General features: G+C 55.5%; 1 protein-coding gene across 8 annotated transcripts in view; it reads left to right on the forward strand.

Annotated features, from left to right (window-relative positions):
• RASA4B (RAS p21 protein activator 4B) overlaps positions 1–17,162 on the forward strand; it is a 25,083-nt gene that overhangs the window by 4,678 nt on the left and 3,243 nt on the right. Inside the window, exons 2-19 of one of the 8 annotated variants that reach the window (XR_002783158.1) lie at positions 513–569; positions 2,129–2,242; positions 2,733–2,794; positions 3,999–4,128; positions 5,930–6,011; positions 6,614–6,745; positions 6,991–7,082; positions 8,410–8,527; positions 8,783–8,933; positions 9,206–9,270; positions 9,662–9,774; positions 10,023–10,215; positions 10,450–10,587; positions 11,180–11,324; positions 11,592–11,758; positions 13,494–13,631; positions 14,765–14,806; positions 16,124–16,244. Coding sequence is in view for 6 of the 8 variants with exons in the window: in XM_011371565.2 (XP_011369867.1) it covers positions 513–569; positions 2,129–2,242; positions 2,733–2,794; positions 3,999–4,128; positions 5,930–6,011; positions 6,614–6,745; positions 6,991–7,082; positions 8,410–8,527; positions 8,783–8,933; positions 9,206–9,270; positions 9,662–9,774; positions 10,023–10,215; positions 10,450–10,587; positions 11,180–11,324; positions 11,592–11,758; positions 13,494–13,631; positions 14,765–14,900; positions 16,124–16,244 (2,154 nt within the window). In the remaining 2 variants the exon portion in view is untranslated. Of the gene's footprint in view, positions 1–512; positions 570–2,128; positions 2,243–2,732; positions 2,795–3,998; positions 4,129–5,929; positions 6,012–6,613; positions 6,746–6,990; positions 7,083–8,409; positions 8,528–8,782; positions 8,934–9,205; positions 9,271–9,661; positions 9,775–10,022; positions 10,216–10,449; positions 10,588–11,179; positions 11,325–11,591; positions 11,759–13,493; positions 13,632–14,764; positions 14,901–14,945; positions 15,191–16,123; positions 16,245–17,162 lie in introns of those variants that run through there. The other 7 variants (XM_011371565.2, XM_023537518.1, XM_023537522.1 and 4 more) reach the window with 7 other exon arrangements.

Raw genomic sequence — 17,162 nt, forward strand, 5'->3', positions numbered from 1 at the left:
GATGGTGGGAAACATACTGGGAAGGGGGCAGGCGGTGCGGTCACAGGGGAGACCTTATTCTCTGCCTCTGGGACATGGAAGGCTCTTAGAGGAGAAGCTAAGGCTGGGAGTAGTGGAAGGGCAGTCCAGGCAGGAGGAATGGCAGGAGCAAAGACTCAAAGGAGAGTAAGAGGCTGTCTGGGTGTCGAAGGTATGGGTATTGGGAGCTGGCCTGGGGCTGTTGTCATTGTTTTTGTCCTCCCTGAAGCCAGGCAGGGGTGGGCAGGAGTTTTTGTGCAGTTTCCTGCCTTTCCCTCACCTCCCCTATCCCAGACGGAAAGTGAGGGCACATGTTTTGGCCTGGGGAGCCTTTAGGCCCCAGCCCAGGACTGGATGCCTCAACTTTGACTGTCTTTTTCCTGGGGTCACTGAAGACCCTGGCAGAGGGCGGGAGCTGCCTGGGAGGCCCCATCCTTGGTCCCCACCTGCAGCGTCTGTCCTGCCAGCCCTCCCCTCGCCTGTTTGTCTTGCAGCACTGGCAGCAGTGATCCCTACTGCATTGTGAAGGTGGACAATGAATCCATTATCAGGTACCACTCCACCCCTAGGACAGAGGACGGGTGAGGTGGGCTCCCTCCCTGAGCGTACCACGCCCCCCCCACCCCCATATACGCATACACCTCAGAGAGATGTGAAATTTGTATGGAGATGGGCATCTAATCCCCTGGGCCCCCACCTGGCTCTGACACACTTGCTAGGAGGCGATAAAGAGAGACCTGTAACTCATTCTGCTGATTGACATTATCGTCATCTAGAGATTACCTGCTGTGGGACCAGCACTTGGCCAAGAGCCTCTCATTGGGCCTCTCATCAACTCTTCAGTCTTTACAGCCCCTAAGAGGGACAAATGATGATAAGTGCTATCTCCACCGGGCCCTATACTAAATGAGTCCAGGGCATTTAATACTTGCGATGAGCTATGTTATTAAATCCTACTTATGGATGAAGAAATTGAGGCTCTGAGAGACTAACTTGCCCAAAGTCACATACTTAGTAAGTGGCAAAGCCAGACTGGAACCCAAGTCTAGCTTATCCCAGAGCCTGAGCTCCTCCCCGCCTCCTTGGTCCTTGCCCTGACTTGAGCCCCTTTTTCCTGAGAGTTTCGCAGTGGTTATTCCCCAGAAAAACGGTTCCTCTCCAGGCTAGGGATCCCCAGCTTGCACCCAGAAGGCTTACTTCCCTTGAACCTCCCTTTCTCCATGAGCTCCACAATTCCGGGCAGGATCTTTCTGTCCTATCCCCTCCTTCACCTAAGCCTCTGCCCCAGAGTTCATAGCCAGAGCTGCTCCCCTGTTCTGTATCGGTGCGCCGAGTGCCCACTACTGGCCAGTAGCCAGTGCTGCCCAACTCATAGTTCTTCCAACCTGTAAGCAGGACCCTAGCCCTTTTCTAGATTCTCTAAACCTCTGACACCAAGGGTAAAGAGGGCCACGATGGCTCTGATTGTCTCAGTGACCCCAGAGTTCCTCAGTGATCCCAGAGTTTAAGTGACATATCCAAGAAGTGGTAGGGGTGAAGATGATTCCCTGAGCTTTCATCTGGGTCCTTGGAGGGACTTCAGCTTTCCTCTACCCACATCCCTGCCGAGTCCCTTGACTTGAAGGCTCTGATCTGGAGGGGTTTGGCCAGAACTGGGCAAGGCCCTGCCCAGACAAGACATCTCAAGGTCAAACCCTGGACCCTGACTCCCAGGCCCCCAAGAAGGACTGTCTGGTTCCAGAATCGGCTTGGCCATAACCCTGCCTCTACCCTCCCTGAGTCCTTTTAGCTTTAGGAGCTAGGGAGTCCTGCTCTGTGACCTGAGCTGCTGCCAACTGTGGTCTCAATTCCCCAAATGCAAGATGGCCTGGTAGATGCAGTCCTGTACCCCATCCAAGGCAGAGAGGAAGATCAGGAGGGAGTGACTGGTGGTGCATGGGGTTGGAGGGGGTAGTGTCTAGGACAAGGAAAATCTTCAAATGGCAGAGCAATTGTTCTTCTGAGTGGAGGAGGATATGGGGAAAGGCGGGCTGAAGACACATAACCCTACTTTGTCTCAGCCTGGGGCCTCTGGGTGGCCCGGGCAGGTGCTGAGGGCCTTCTCCTGTAGGACAGCCACCGTGTGGAAGACCCTGTGCCCCTTCTGGGGTGAGGAGTATCAGGTGCACCTGCCACCCACCTTCCACATGGTGGCCTTCTACGTCATGGATGAGGATGCACTCAGGTGGGTGGCCCCAACTCTTGAGCTGGGGCCTAGACCCTGCCATCTGCCCCTCTCTGGCCCATTTCATTGCTGAGACTGCTGGTCACTCTGTATCCTCTATAGCCTGGAGGGAGGGGGATCTCAGGAGGGTCTGGAAGGGTACAGGGTGTGAGTGAGTGTGTGTCCATGTGTGTGGATTCATCATGCTTGCACCACAACATACGTGTGTATGTGTGGGAATACAGGCACAGTGACGCTATGTGAGCATGGGATGTGAGCTAGGAAATGAGCATGTGGAGAGCGTGAGCTTGGCATGTATGTGGGCACATGGATCAGTCCATGTGTAGAAACATCATGTGCAGAAGGGTCATGGGTCTTACTCTAAGAGATCCCTGTCAGTGACTTGCATGTCAACTTCCCTGCTCCCCACAGGGACCCTAAACTGGGTGGGAGGGTGTCGCTGGGCTCCCTGCAGAGCCCTGCCAGTTCTGGTTCCCTCTCTACCCTCCAGCCGGGATGACGTTATCGGGAAGGTCTGCCTTACCAGGGACACTCTGGTCACTCACCCTAAGGGTAAGATATCTGGGAGGGAGCCCACAGCCCACGCCTGCTTCCCTTCCCTTGGCCTCCCCTGTCTCTCCCCTCACTGGTCTGCCCAATCCCTAGCCTTTCCTCTGCTCAAAGGCCCTTCCTCTAGGCTCCTTCAAGACCCATGCTCTGAGAAAGCCATTTCTACCCTCCCCAGAAGAGCCTGTGTCCATCTCCTGCACACCCATCTCTGTGCCCTGGGCCCTGTGCCCCTAGGTTGGGACCTCATCGCCCCAGCAAAGGGACTGGCTGCTAGTGGTGGGATCTGAGGCCTCTGCAGGCATGGATAGGGGCCTCCTTATGCCCCTTTGCTGAGTTGTAAGGACCCCTCCTCCCAATTTGACTGGCTCCTCCATACCCCTTGGGATCCCCTTAGACTGGGCCCCAGTACCACTCTGTCCTAAGTTCAAGGGGATGACCTGGAGCTGGACTAAACTGAAGGGCCCCTTGGTTGGTTCCTGGAATGCTGACATTGCTTTGAAGGGGCAGCCCTGCCCCATCCTTACCACATGAACTGAGGCGTACACTGCCTTCTCTGCTATGAGTCCCTATCTGCCCATGAGGGTTGAGACTAGGAACTCTTAGATGCTTCAGGCTCTGCAGGCCCAAGCCCCTGTGACTCTCATGGGGCCTCCCTGGCACACACCTGCTCCTGTCTGTGAGGCTGGGGCGGGCATGCAGGGGTGGGGAGGACTTTGCTGATTCATGGGGCCTGTTGGCCCCTGCCAGACCAGAGGCCTCTCCTGCCTGAGGCCCTAGCCAGCCCCTTAGAGTCCGATGGCTTCATCGGCTTCATCAGTGCTATTCTCTTGTCGCTTCCCTATCAGAGCTTAGGATCTCCCTCTAGTAGCCCTAGGTGAGAGTCATTCTCCCCGTTTTAAGATGGGGAAACCGAGGACAGAGGACGTGATGAGTTAGGTTCAGGGCCACGAAATGCAGCATGACATAATAATGAGGACACAGGAGAATCAGCAGACTTTGATTCTAATCTAGGCCCTTTGAACTGCTGTTGCTCCGCTTCTGAGCCTCAGTTTGCCTATCTGTCACTAGGACCAACAGCTCCAGCTCCACAGGAGCTTGAAAGAATTATGAGGGGATTAAGGAGGGGCCACGTGGTACCTAGCAGGGCTGAGGGTGAAGAGCATGGGAAGGAAAGAGCCAGGCCTCTGGCTCAACTGCAGCCTCACAGGTTTCAGTGGGTGGGCCCACCTGACGGAGGTCGACCCTGATGAGGAGGTACAGGGAGAGATCCACCTTCGGCTGGAGGTGGTGCCAGGGACCCGGGCCTGCCGGCTGCGCTGCTCCGTGCTGGAGGCCAGGTGAGATGTGGGGGGCTGGGGAGCAGGGCAGTGGGTTTCACAAAACTAGAGAAACCCACTGTGGATGCTAGGCCTCCTCTACCCCCATTTACCCCTTGGCCCCGTACCTCCTTCCATCAAAGCCTACTCTCGGGCAGATTGGTGAGGTTTCCCTGACTTGAAGATATTTCTTGGATGACCCCTCTCAGGAGGGTATGACCCTTCGGGGAAGGGGTGATGTTCTAATGGCGGCACATCAGGCATCACAGAGCAGTGGGGGTGGTGGGTGAGGGGGGACCCTGAACTCTGATCATACAGCCCCAATGCAAAGATGGCTTCTCCCAGGTTTAACATCAATGTGAACTTGGCCTGATAAGAGGTGGGGGGATGGCGGGGGGAGTCCGTGGTGTGGTGGAGGTGAAAGGAGTTCCTGAAAATCTCCAGTGGGAAGGCTGGGGTTCTCCTCATGAGGGGCAGTGACTTGGATGGGAAGGGGGGCCTGAGTCACCTGTGATAGGATATTTTTAGCAGCAGGCTCCACTCCTGTCCATGCCTGAGTGTGAGTCACACACACTCCATGAGAAGCGCCTTCCTTTCTGGCTCCAACCCACCTCCACGGAGTCCTTGCGTGCTATTAGGGCAGAAGGGTGGAGGAACACTAGCCAGCCAGCACCTGTGGGACTGTGTCCCCACTGTGGAGTGGTTGGCCTCTCTGGAAGGAAGAGCACTCTCCTGAAAATGAGGACTTTGGCACCCTTGGCTTTCTGTCCTGGGGCTGGAATGTGGACGAGGCACAGCCAGATGGAAAATGGTTGGACTTGAGCAGAGTCACAGTCATGCTCCTCATGCTCAGTCATTCTCTCTCACACCATTCATCCCCCTGCTCACCCACTTCCTTCTTCCTCAGCCTTACTGACGCCAGGCCCTCTGTGGCATGAATGCACACTTGCTCACACACATGCTCACACACACTGCTGAGACTGTTGGGGGCACAGTGGCTGGGCACGTCCCTGGCTGGGGGATTGGTCTGTCCAAATATCTCTTTAGAGTGTGGGGGAACTCATACCCCCTTGCCCTTAGCTCAAGGGGGCCCAAGAAGCTGCCTCACTATAGAGACAAAAAACATTTTCTCCTCATCTTTCTGGACAGATCCTCAAGGCCTGGCTCTGGAATTCTATTAGATGGTTCTGAGGAAGAAAGAAAAGCAGGCATGAGAGACTTAAAATTTTAAATGTGAAAAAGAGCTGAAAGTAGCATAGCAAACAGAAGAGGGCAGGCTTGTTGTTCTTCCACAAAGCCTCTAAGCTGGGGCGCTGTGACCAGATTTGGGCTTTGTAAGGGACCATCTGTGGAGAGAGGACGATTGATTGGGACAGCTCTCCAAGACCCGCCCTCAAGTAGGGAGATATGGCTTGTCAGGCCTTTGAGAAGCTCATTACCTCAGTTATGGGGATTATTTTCTCTGTTTTACTGGTAAAACCAAGGCTCAGAGACGGCCCCTACTCAAGGCTGCCCTGGGAACCAGTGGAAGGCCCATGGCCCAGGCTGCTCTACAGCTGCATTTGCCTCCCTCTCTGCCAGAGCAGGTGTGGCAGCTAGTCTGCTGTGGCCTAGTTGGAAGGAGCTGTGGCCTACACCTTGGGAGATCCTGAGCCTGGTGTAGGGGCCACATGGGGGCCCATGTGGTGATTGCTGTGGGAATTAGGGTCCAGAAAAGGAAGGGATGCTGTTCGCAGTCACCCAGCTCACTAGGGGCAGGATGAGCTCAGGCCTTCCAACCTGGTGTGGTTTACCCCACAGTGGATGTTTTGCTCCACCCCAGGGACCTAGCCCCCAAGGACCGGAATGGTACGTCTGACCCTTTTGTTCGTGTGCGCTACAATGGCCGCACGCAGGAGACCTCGGTAAGGGGGCCGGTGGGCTGGGGAGTGGGCAGGTTGGCTCAGGGCCCCATCCAGGCCCCTCACTGCCTCACTGCAGCCTCACCATCACTTGGGAGGTCAGGCTGGGAATGCCATCTTACAGAAAACGCTCAGAAAAGCGGGGTGACCTCTGAAGGTGCATAGCAGGTCCCAGCCCTTTTGGCGCCAACCTCTGTGGCCTCAGCCAAGTTTCACTCCTGGCCAGGCTGGGCCCAGACAGCTGACAAAGCCCAACAGCTGTCCCCACTGCTTTCCTCACCTCCAGGAAAACAGGGTGGTGGGCTCAGTCCTGTGGGGGAGGCCGTAGAGACCTGGGTTCTCAGTGCAATCTAGTATCTTTTTGCTATGTTGCCTTGAACCAGTGCCTTACTCACCCTGGGCCTCCATTTCCCCACTTGAGAAATGAGTAGGGGCTTGGACAGGAAGATTGTACCTCTGCTATTGCAGGGCCTCTGCCTGGATCCAGGAGAGGGGGCTGCTTCAGAGACCCTGCAGGGAACTGAAGGGAGCTGTTTGAGGTGGCTCTGCCCTTGGCTGGGTCTGGGGAGTCTGTGGAATCAGCACCCTCTCCCCTTTCTGGGCAGATCGTGAAGAAATCATGTTACCCACGCTGGAATGAGACATTTGAGTTTGAGCTGGAGGAGGGGGCCACAGAGGCTCTGTGCGTGGAAGCCTGGGACTGGGACCTTGTCAGCCGCAATGACTTCCTGGGCAAAGTGAGCACCCTGCCCCTTCAGGTTGCACCTGTCACCTTCAGCACCTGGCCTCCCTTCCAGCCATCCCATTCTTCCAGCTTCCCAAAAAGGGGCACTCAGGAGACCTGGGACTCCCCAGAACTAGCAACTACCTCTCACCCCCCAGCTGCCACTGGGGTCTGGGACCCTTTGAAGGTACAGTAGTGGGCAAAGAAGAGACTCAGGTGGCCCCAGCATGGTCCCGCTTGTCTCTGCCCTGCCCCCAGGTGGTGTTCAATGTCCAGAGACTGTGGGTAGCCCAGCAGGAGGAGGGCTGGTTCCGACTACAGCCTGACCAGTCCAAGAGTCGACAGAAGGAGTGAGTGCTTGGGACTTGGTGGCTGGGCTGGCAGGCTCTGGGCCCAGGGCAGGCTGAGAGTTGGCTCCAGCAGGCAGGTGGACTGGTCAGGGGTGGGTGATGCAGCCCTAGGTTTCTTGTAGCCCTTGCCCACCAGGCAAGGATCCTTCTCTATCCAGGCTGGATCCTGCCTCCTTTTCCTTCCCACAGTCCTGAACTCAGCTCTGTCCTCTGAGCTCCAATGCCAGACAGGTCTTCTGCTTTCTGCCTGCTGGAAGTTTCTGGAACAAGCCTTCAGACCCATTCCCTTTAAGAGTTTCTCTGCAGACCTCAGATTAAAGTTCATGTCCTCAGAGCTCTGAGTCAGTGTCCCTGAACCATAGCTATGACTTGCTCCAAAATTCTCCAGGAATAGAGTTGCCAGATAAAATATACAAGATCTAGTTAAAACTGAACTTCAGATAAACAATGAAACACTTTTTAGTATAATTATGTCTGTGAAATATTTGAGACAAACTTACACTAAAAAAAAAGCCAATTTGACTGGGTGTCTTATATTTTTATTTTGCCAAACCTAGTAGCCCTATCTAGGAAGCCCTCTGGCCTCCTTGCCCATCCCTCATCCCAGAAATGGAGGCTCAGCAGTGCCACCCACCTCAAATGGTTCAGCTCTGTCTCCCCGCAGAAGGCCCCAGACCCCCGTCCCCATTCTTAACAGGGCAGGGGCAGGGTGGGTGGTCGTATCCAGCAACAAGGCATTTTCATCTTGATGGTTTCTGTGGCACGTGAGGCTATGTACTGAGCGGCATCACTCAGTGAACTGTGCTGTTGTGTGGGCAGCAGGGCCTTAGAGACTGTTAAGGCTTGGTTAGTGCTCTCACCAGGAGGGGTTAGAGCAGGGGTGCTGAGATCTAATGTGGCAAGATGCTTAACCTGCTTGAGCCTTAATTTCCCCTGGCAGGTTGTTATGAGGTTTAGGGATCTGCTTCTAGTGTAAAGTGTATACATGAAGGAGCTATTCTCTGACAGTTTACAAACGAGAGGCTGGAGAGCCCAACATGTCCACATGGGTCAAACTCGGAGTCCACAGGAGTCTAGAGGTGGCAGGCCGCCAGGCCTTGAAGACAGATGGAGTTTCCATGAGTATGGGGGCAAGAAGGGCTTTCTAAACAGAAAACAGTTTGGGCAAAGAATGGGAGGTGGGGCAGTTCAGGGAACCAAGGTGAAGGACTTCAGTGGAGAGACTACAAGGCTGGCCTCAAGCAGGGAAGGTGGAGGCAGTGGGGAGGGGGCATTGCCCAGGGTGGCCTGTGTCCCTGGTGGAGAGGTCATAGGCTGCCCTTTCCAGGGGCAACCTGGGCTCCTTGCAGCTGGAGGTGCGGCTGCGGGACGAGATGGTGCTGCCCTCTGGCTGCTACCAGGCCCTGGTGCAGCTGCTGTGCCGTGAGGTGAAGCTGGGCACTCAGGTGAGGGGTCCCCGGGGGGAAGGCGGGAAGATCCAGGGACAGTAGTAGGCCTGTCCTCTTTATCCATCCAAACCCACTCTGAAGAGCAAAAAACAGTTTTCAGGATGGTAAGAAACTAGCTAGTGCCCAGGGACCCTCACCATCCCTTGAGAAAGTGTGCCCACCCTCCCCGTGCTCCTCTGAGGTCCTCAGAGTGAAGGGTTTGGGTTCCCTTATGTGTCCTGGAGCTCTGCTTCTCCTTGCTGCCTCCTGCAGGGCCCGGGACAGCTGATCCCACTCATCGAGGAGATGACCAGCACTGAGTGCCGCCAGGAAGTGGCCACCAACCTGCTCAAGCTCTTCCTGGGGCAGGGACTGGCCAAAGACTTTTTGGACCTGCTCTTCCAGCTGGAGCTGGGTCGCACCAGTGAGGCCTGGGAGAGAGCGGTGTGTCCGAGGGCGTGGTGGAGAGGGGAGCAGGAGGTCCTCCTGCAGGAGGCAGATGGGTCCAATTAGGAGGAGAATGGTCAGGTTAGAAGGCAACATAAAAAGCAAAAGGCAGAAGTGGGGCAGTGGGTTGGGAGGTGGCAAGGAGGCTCTTTACTGAGGGGCCATCTTAGAACCCCAGGGTTCCCTGTCCTCCACCCCAGAACCTTGGTCTTCTCTCAGCTCCCTACCCACTGAAACCTTTGATTGTAGGTGAGGCCAACACCCTGTTCCGGAGCAACTCTCTGGCTTCAAAGTCCATGGAGTCTTTTCTGAAGGTGAGGTTTCATGGCATATTTTATAGATGAGGAGACAGGTACAGAGAGGCCAAGAGACAGTTGGAACTTAAATCCAAACCTTCTGTCTCCGTGTCCAGGGCCCCTTAAAGCTAAGAATTTCTTCTCTTGGTTCGTTCGTCCATCCCTCCATCCGTCCACCCACCCATCCACTCCCTCCCTTCCTCCCTCCTTCCCTCCTTTCCTTCCTTCCATCCATCCATGTAGCAGCAGTTTGTTGAGCTGCTTTCCTTGCGTGCCTGGCCCAGTCCTGAGTAGATACAGCAGGCAGGTGGTGCCCAGGGTGTCTGGGTGGCCAGCCAGCTGCCAGGAGGTGGCAGGCAGCTGGAGGCCCATGGGAGACAGGACCAATGCGGCTCGCGGTGGCCCCCAGGTGGCTGGGATGCGGTATCTGCACGGCGTCCTGGGCCCCATCATCGACAGGATATTTGAGGAGAAGAAGTACGTGGAGCTGGATCCCAGCAAAGTGGAGGTCAAGGATGTAGGGTGAGACCGGGACGATACCTGGGGACACAGTGGGGTGGGAGGTGGACGGTGGGTGGGGGGTGGTGCAGCCATGTCTATATACGTTTATGGCTCTTTCTGTCTGGGTCTCCTTTCGTCAACCTGCCCACCTGTGTCCCTATCTCGGCTGATGCCTTTCTGTGCCTGTATCTCCGGGAGCCCCTGTCCGAGTCATGTGTGCGGGCGCTGATCTGCTACCCTCTCTGGGGGCCCGCCCCCCGCCTACGCAGGTGCTCGGGGCTGCACCGCCCACAGACCGAAGCGGAGGTGCTGGAGCAGAGCGCACAGACGCTGCGCGCCCATCTGGGGGAGCTGCTGAGTGCTCTGTGTCGCTCGGTTCGCGCGTGCCCAGCCGTGGTCCGTGCCACCTTCCGCCAACTCTTCCAGCGCGTGCGCGAGCGCTTCCCCAGCGCCGAGCACGAGGTGCACCTTCTGCAGGCTGGGTTGGGCGAGGGAAAAAAGTGGTGGGGAAAGGGGAGCTGTGGGACTCTAGAGCAGTGAGAGGGGCGGCAGTAATGGTAGTGGTGGTGGCGGACGTGCTGGCGGTGTTAGTGGCCCAGGGCGGGAAGAGGGGCAGAGATGGCGCCAAAGGAGAGGGGGCTGCCAGGAGCTCAGGCCTGCGGGAGTCCAGCCTGCTTCTCTCCTGCACCTTTCCAGAACGTGCCATTCATCGCTGTCACCAGTTTCCTATGTCTGCGCTTCTTCTCGCCTGCTATCATGGCACCCAAGCTTTTCCACCTGCGGGAGCGGCACGCGGACGCCCGCACCAGCCGCACTCTGCTCCTGCTGGCCAAGGTAGGGCAGTAGACACTAGCGGGGATGCCTGGCTGGTGCTTAACAGGGGTCCTTGCCTGGACTGCAGTGTGTTCCCACCTGGCTCCAGGAAGGCGTTACGACTAGGCCACTGATAATCTCACGTGGCATTGCACTTCAGTTTACAAAGCTTTATTACCCGTCACCGAATCTTTTGGAGAAGGCGACAGGTCTGCGAGGGGAAGGAGGTTGCCCAAAGCTGCACAGCCTGTTGGTGGTGAATCCCGGGCCTTTCAACCCCAGATGTACTCATTCTCAGGCTGTGCCAATCTGACTGGCACCAGACTGGCGCCCACCGTACCCTGTGAGGCAGAGTCCTGTATCAGACCTGCGGAGGAAGGTCAATAGGTTGGGCCCAGGTAGTCTCAACTATCAGGTCCCAGGATGCCTCAAACTCTGTGATCTGTTCACCCCAATCCCTGGTGGAGATGAGTAGGCCTGTGAGCAGGCCTATGCTTCCCCTGCCTCCGTTTCTACAGTGGGAGTAGCACAGACTGGGGGGGAAGAGAGGGGTGGGTTTCAGTGGCTGGGCCACTGACCCTGCAGAACCTGCCCTTCCTGCTGTCATCTCCAGGCAGTCCAGAATGTGGGCAACATGGACACGCCGGCATCCAGGGCCAAGGAAGCTTGGATGGAGCCGCTGCAGCCCACCGTGCACCAGGGTGTGACCCAGCTGAAGGACTTCATCACTAAGCTAGTGGACATTGAGGAGAAGGAGGGTGAGCACTCCTGTTTGTGTTTGCCCTGCCCCCTGTCCTATGGCCCCACCTACCTTTGTGCCTCTTTGGCAACACTTAGTCTCCTTTCTAATCACATTCGTCCCATTGCTCCGCCTGCTCTTGTCTGTGACTTTGGAAGCCTCTCTCACAGCTTGCTGTCGATGTTTGCTTTGCCCCGACCCCACCCTTGCGCGCGCCCCGCCCCCCCGCCCCGCCCCGCCCCGCCCCGCCCCGCTCACGTTTGGCTCTACCTCCCTGGCTTGGCAGAGCTGGACCTGCAGAGGGCGCTGAGCTTGCAGGCACCGCCAGTGAAGGAGGGGCCACTCTTCATCCACAGGACCAAGGGCAAGAGCCCCCTCTTGACCTCCTTTAAGAAACTTTACTTCTCTCTCACCACCGAGGCCCTCAGCTTCGCCAAGACGCCCAGTTCCAAGGTGGGCAAGGAGGGAGGTGGGAAAGTGGAGCTCTGAGAGGGTTTTAATACCCTGGAGGCACCTGTCCTTTACTCAGAGCCCATCCCAGAGTCCACTGGGGTGAGAGAAGAAATCCAGGCAGGACTAACCTTCTGGTGTCAGCCACAGAGTCACTTAAGACCCATGAGGAAGAGGCTTCTCTGAGAAGGGGGACATGGGGCAGGCAGCAGCTGCAGTGTCCAGTCCTGGCTTCTTGGTTAGGTGCATGAGTAGGGTAGGGGGCTGAGGGGTGCTTCTGGGAGAGTGGAGTAGAGTGGGGCTGAGAGGAAGCCTGGATTCTAGTCCTGCGTACCTAGGGGAAGTATCTCATTTTTTCTGAGCCTTAGTGTCTTGGCCTGTAAATTTGGGATAATCTTCCATACTTAACCAGGTTGAGGATTAGATGAGCTGATCTCTTTCTGGATCCAGAGCCAGGGACCGGCACAGAGTAGGACCTAGACCAGTTATTAAAGACACTGTCCCCTGGGCTGGCCTCCTGTGAGTGCTTTTCTCCCAAGAAGGGCTTAGCACTTCCTGGATGGACTTGTTGACCCCTAGCTGAGCCTACCTGATCCCCAGTCAGCCAGGCTCTGGGAATGGTCTGCCAGGGGTGCCTAACCTAGCTCTGAGCAGCTGGGTGTTACTAAGGGGGTGAAGGAGCTCCCTGGGGTGACCCCTAAATTCAGGCCTCCCACTTCCCAACTTCTTTTGCTCTGGATAGCTGCCGACTCTTGGGTCCCTTTAGCATTTTCTGCAGCCTCAGCAAAGTGTGGCTACCTGGCAGGGCCCTTCCTCACCCTTCTGTGGGCCCCTTTGTCCCTGGGCATTGAGCTTGTCCTTCTTTAGGCACATCCTGTGTATCTCCCAGTGCAGCACCGCCCCTCCGCCCTGCCACTGCCTCCTTTCTGCCTCCTCCTTAGCAGGCATACCCCAGTATGGGCAGCACAGTCTCTGGGCTATCCCTTTTGTCCTTTGAGAGTCTCCACCCTGGGACGCGTCAGACACATATCCCCTGCGCTCCCTTCCAGGTATCCCCACTCCTCCAAGAGGTGGCACTGCCATCTCTTTGCCTGTCACTGAGGCCAACAGGGGTAGTGGGCTTAGATTCCAGGCTGGGGAATGTGGGTGTTATTCCGAGGGCCGTGGAGACGGGTCATTGGATGATGAGGGGCACTGGTGAGTTCTGATGGGAGGATATTCAGGAGTCAAGGAGAGCAGGGGTTGGGGGCAGGTAGATTGAGCAGATTGGGGGGCCCTCAGGGATGTGGATATTTTAAATCCAGAGCTTCTCCCTGTCTCATTTGTACCTCATTAGAGTCAATGATAGTGGGAGTAGGGGGCGGTCATGAGGTGGGATATGACTTTTAGAGCCTGGGAAAATAAAAATGAGTTGGGAAATTAATAACTGCAAAAGCACAGGGCCTGGCCCATGGCAGGCATTGCCTTCCAGCCCGCTGGAATACTAAGTGACCAGAGACTTTTCCAAAACTCAGACCTCCCTGGACTGCTGGGAGCACCCAAGAGGCTAGGTGCTTGGTCACCGTCTTTCTTCATTCTCTCTTGGCTAGGTCACTCACAGAGCAGGTTCCTGGAGGGATAGGCACTGGGTTCCCCACAGCAACCCCTGGTGCTGTAGAATGGGAGACTGAGGCCCAGAGATAGGAAGTGGAGTGTCCTCAATTGGGACCCTAAGCCTCCCTTCCTGTGCCCACCCCAGAAAAGTGCCCTCATCAAGCTAGCCAATATCCGGGCAGCAGAAAAGGTGGAGGAGAAGAGCTTCGGCAGCTCTCACGTCATGCAGGTCATCTACACGGACGACGCAGGCAGGCCCCAGACTGCCTACCTGCAGTGCAAGGTGCGGCTGTGCGCAGGGGACACTCTTTGGAAGGGGGGTGCTGTGGGAGTCCTCTGGGTGGGCTAGAATGAGGAATGAGTGTCACCCCTTTGTCACCCACATCAGGCACAGCAGAGTGTGTGAGATCTGATGTGAGTGCAGTGTGTGTGTGTGTGTGTGTACGTCTCTCTGTCTGCCTGTCTTTGTGGGCTTGCCTAGACATCGTTGTGTAGGTCCGTGTGTGGTCTGGTGCATGGACAGTGTATCCTTGTGATTTGGAGCTTCACATGGAACACATTTGTGGGAAATTATTCCTAAGTATCTGCCTGTATGTTTCTGTGTGTGTCTCAACAAATAACAATCATGTTTACACATGTGTGTATGCTCTCACATCCCCTTCTCATCTGTTTATGTGTTAACTCATTCATTCATTCACTTCAAAAATACTTATTGAGCACCTGCTGGGTTCCAGGCACTGTTCCAGGTGGTGAGGGTACAGCAGCAGACAAACCAGGGTCCCTTCCCTGATGGACCTTATATCCCAGGAAAGAAGGTGGACTTATGAATAATAAATACTTACAATGCCAAATGGCGAATAGTGCCTTGAAGGGAACCAAGGGAGACTGAGAGAGGGAGGGCTGCTGCTTTATAAACAGTGGTCAGGGAGGGCCTCTGATAAGTGGCATTTGAGCGGGGACAAGGCGAGGGATAGAGCATCTAGGGGCAGAACACGTGGAGGAAGAACACAAGTAGGAAGGCTGGAGGGGGCTTGTCTTGTCTCCATAGGTGTCTGTCCTGGACAGGTGGTAGGAGGGCACAGGCCCATCCCATGGGGCCCTGCCCTTTATGGACTCCCTGTTGGGTCAGACTCCAGAGCCCCAGGGAAAAAGTGGTGACAGCAGGTTATGAACTGCCCGAGGACATGGCCAAGAGAGTCAGTGGCAGCTGAAATCCAGCCCACACTCTGCTTACCAGGCCAGGTGCCCAGGCATGGGCTGCATCCATCAGTAGAAAAGGCAGTCTTTCCTAATTCACTGAAAGCTGCTGAGTGGGCTAGCAGAGAATGTGTCATCCTGAGTGGCATAGGAGTTCCAGGGAGAGAGGGCTTCCTGGAGGGGGTAACCTCTGATCAGCTCCACCCCCGGCCCCTGCAGTGTGTGAACGAGCTGAACCAGTGGCTGTCTGCTCTGCGGAAGGTGAGCATCAACAATACTGGCCTGCTGGGCTCCTACCATCCTGGCGTCTTCCGTGGGGACAAGTGGACCTGCTGCCACCAGAAGGACAAGACAGGTGGGGGTGGAGGCTGGGGCCCCGCTATGCTGCGTCTGTTCTCAGCAGGTGGCCTTGTGCTGGAGGTGGTAGCGGGGGACCCTGGGCCTTGGGCACTAAAGGGATGACACAGAGGAGCTTCTACTAGAATTTTTAGTGATGACGGAAATGGTGTGTATCTGTACCCTAGCCATGAGCACAAGGGGCTGTTGAATACTTGAAATGTGGGAAGTGCAAAAATAAGTCAGACGGAAAAAGTTGAGAACCATATGATTTCACTCATATGTGGGATATAAAACTGAAAGCAACAAACGAACAAGACAAACAAAACCTTATAGACACAGATGTATAGTGGTTACCAGTGGGAAAAGGTGGGGGAGGAAAGGGGGTCAAATATATGGTGATGGAAGGAGATTTGACTTGGGGTGGTGAAAATACAATGCAATATACCGATGATATGTTTTAGAGCTGTATGCTTGAAACCTATATTATTTTAAAAAAGGAATGGGCTAGTGCAGCCGAGGAACTGAGTTTTAACATTTTAAAATTTTATTTAATTTTAATTAAATTTAAATAGCATCATTTAAGTGTGGCTAGAGTCATGAGAACCTGACCCACTTGCTCTAGCCCAGTCCTGGATTTGAGATTGAGCAGTGGGTAGGGACTGGCAGCTCTTTACAAGGCTGTCCCTGGCTGGTTGGCCTTGCTTGCCTCCTCTGGCTATACCCTTCACAGTGGCAACCCTTGTCATTGGTGAAGTGGGGTTCCCGAGGGCACTATGAGGCAGAGTCTGGTAGCCCTATTTTATGGAGGAGGAAACCAAGGCTTAGTGAGGGCATATGCCTCTGCCAAGGTCGTAAAGCCAGCAAATGGCAGGGCCAGCTCATTCCAAGGCACAAACCCCTTATTGGTCCTCTCACCATGATCTTACGTTCCAGGCTGCTCCCTGCTTCCTTCTTGGCAGGCACTTCCAGAGAGTGGTCCAGCTCCCTAAGCTTTATCCTGTGATCCTGTGCAACTCTCATGCTCTGCAGTCATGTGCCCCATGGCTCAGGAGTGAACCCGAGAGAGGAGCCTTTGGGCCAGACTTTCCAGGCTGTGCTCCCAGCCTCGTCTCACATTGGGGACCCCTGAGACCATCCCTTTTCCTCTCTAGGCCTCGGTTTTCCCGTCTGTACTACCAGAAAGTTGGATGTGAGGTCTCATTGTGCCTGCTCAGAATTCTGCCTTCTCTCTGTCCCCAGATCTGGGCTGCGATAAGACCCGGTCACGGGTGACCCTGCAGGAGTGGAATGACCCTCTCGACCATGACTTGGAGGCCCAGCTCATCTACCGGCACCTGCTGGGCATGGAGGCTGCACTTCGGTGAGGAGGCCTGTGCAGGGGCATTGAGTCCCACATGGGAGGGCTCATGCAGCTGGGGAAATGTGCCAGGCGGGTCCAGAGCTGGGATTAGGGCCCAGGGCTGCTCTTCAGTGGCTGGTTTCCTCTCTTCTAATCAGGCCTTTCGGCCTTTGGCAGCCACACCTGGGGAGGGTCACCTGGATCTCTGCAACATGAGGCCAGTTCATGTTAGGATGAAGGCCCCAAAGGCTGCGGAAGCTCAGGGTCATGGCCATGGCTGCTTCCTGCCCCAGGCTGACCTAGCCTCCCCATCTGTCAAGCCTTCTCATAGTACCCTCAGAGCACAGGGATTGTTCTCAGCCAAGTCCCTGAGTTCTTCAGCTATCTTGCTTAATTCGGTGGTTCTTAGCCCTGGCACCAGCATAGGAAAAACAGAATGCTTTTCAGAAACAACTTTAAAATACAGGATGCCCAAGCCCTACCCCATTGACTCGGAATCTCTGAGGGTAGGGCCCATTATATTTTAAAGTGACCCAGTGCTTTCTAAGAGCACTGCCTCCCTGGGCAGTTTTCTCTCTTGTACCCCTACACCTGGGCCTGGAGGGGTGATAGCTAACCTCCTTGTTCCTTGACTCTTCAGGGTTTAATTTCTTCAAAACCTTTCAAAGCTCATGCCGTCAGACTAGAACCACCTACTTCCATGTGAGCTGTGGTCACCAGTGGCCTCCAGGTCACTTTGCAGCCACCTCCTTTCTGACAGTGTAGCCTTGTCACCAGCTCCCTCTCCATCCCTGCCCCAGGCTCCTTGCTTGGTTACTTCATCCTCCACCTAGAGGATGCAGCCACCATCCTGTCCACTTTGTGAGTCCTACACCTCCAGAGACTTACTCTTCTACCCACCTGGACCTTCACTCCCGTAGCCACACCCTAGAACCTCCT

The sequence above is a fragment of the Pteropus vampyrus genome, unplaced genomic scaffold (assembly GCF_000151845.1).
Source record: "Pteropus vampyrus isolate Shadow unplaced genomic scaffold, Pvam_2.0 Scaffold193, whole genome shotgun sequence".
Taxonomy (NCBI): Eukaryota; Metazoa; Chordata; class Mammalia; order Chiroptera; family Pteropodidae; genus Pteropus; species Pteropus vampyrus.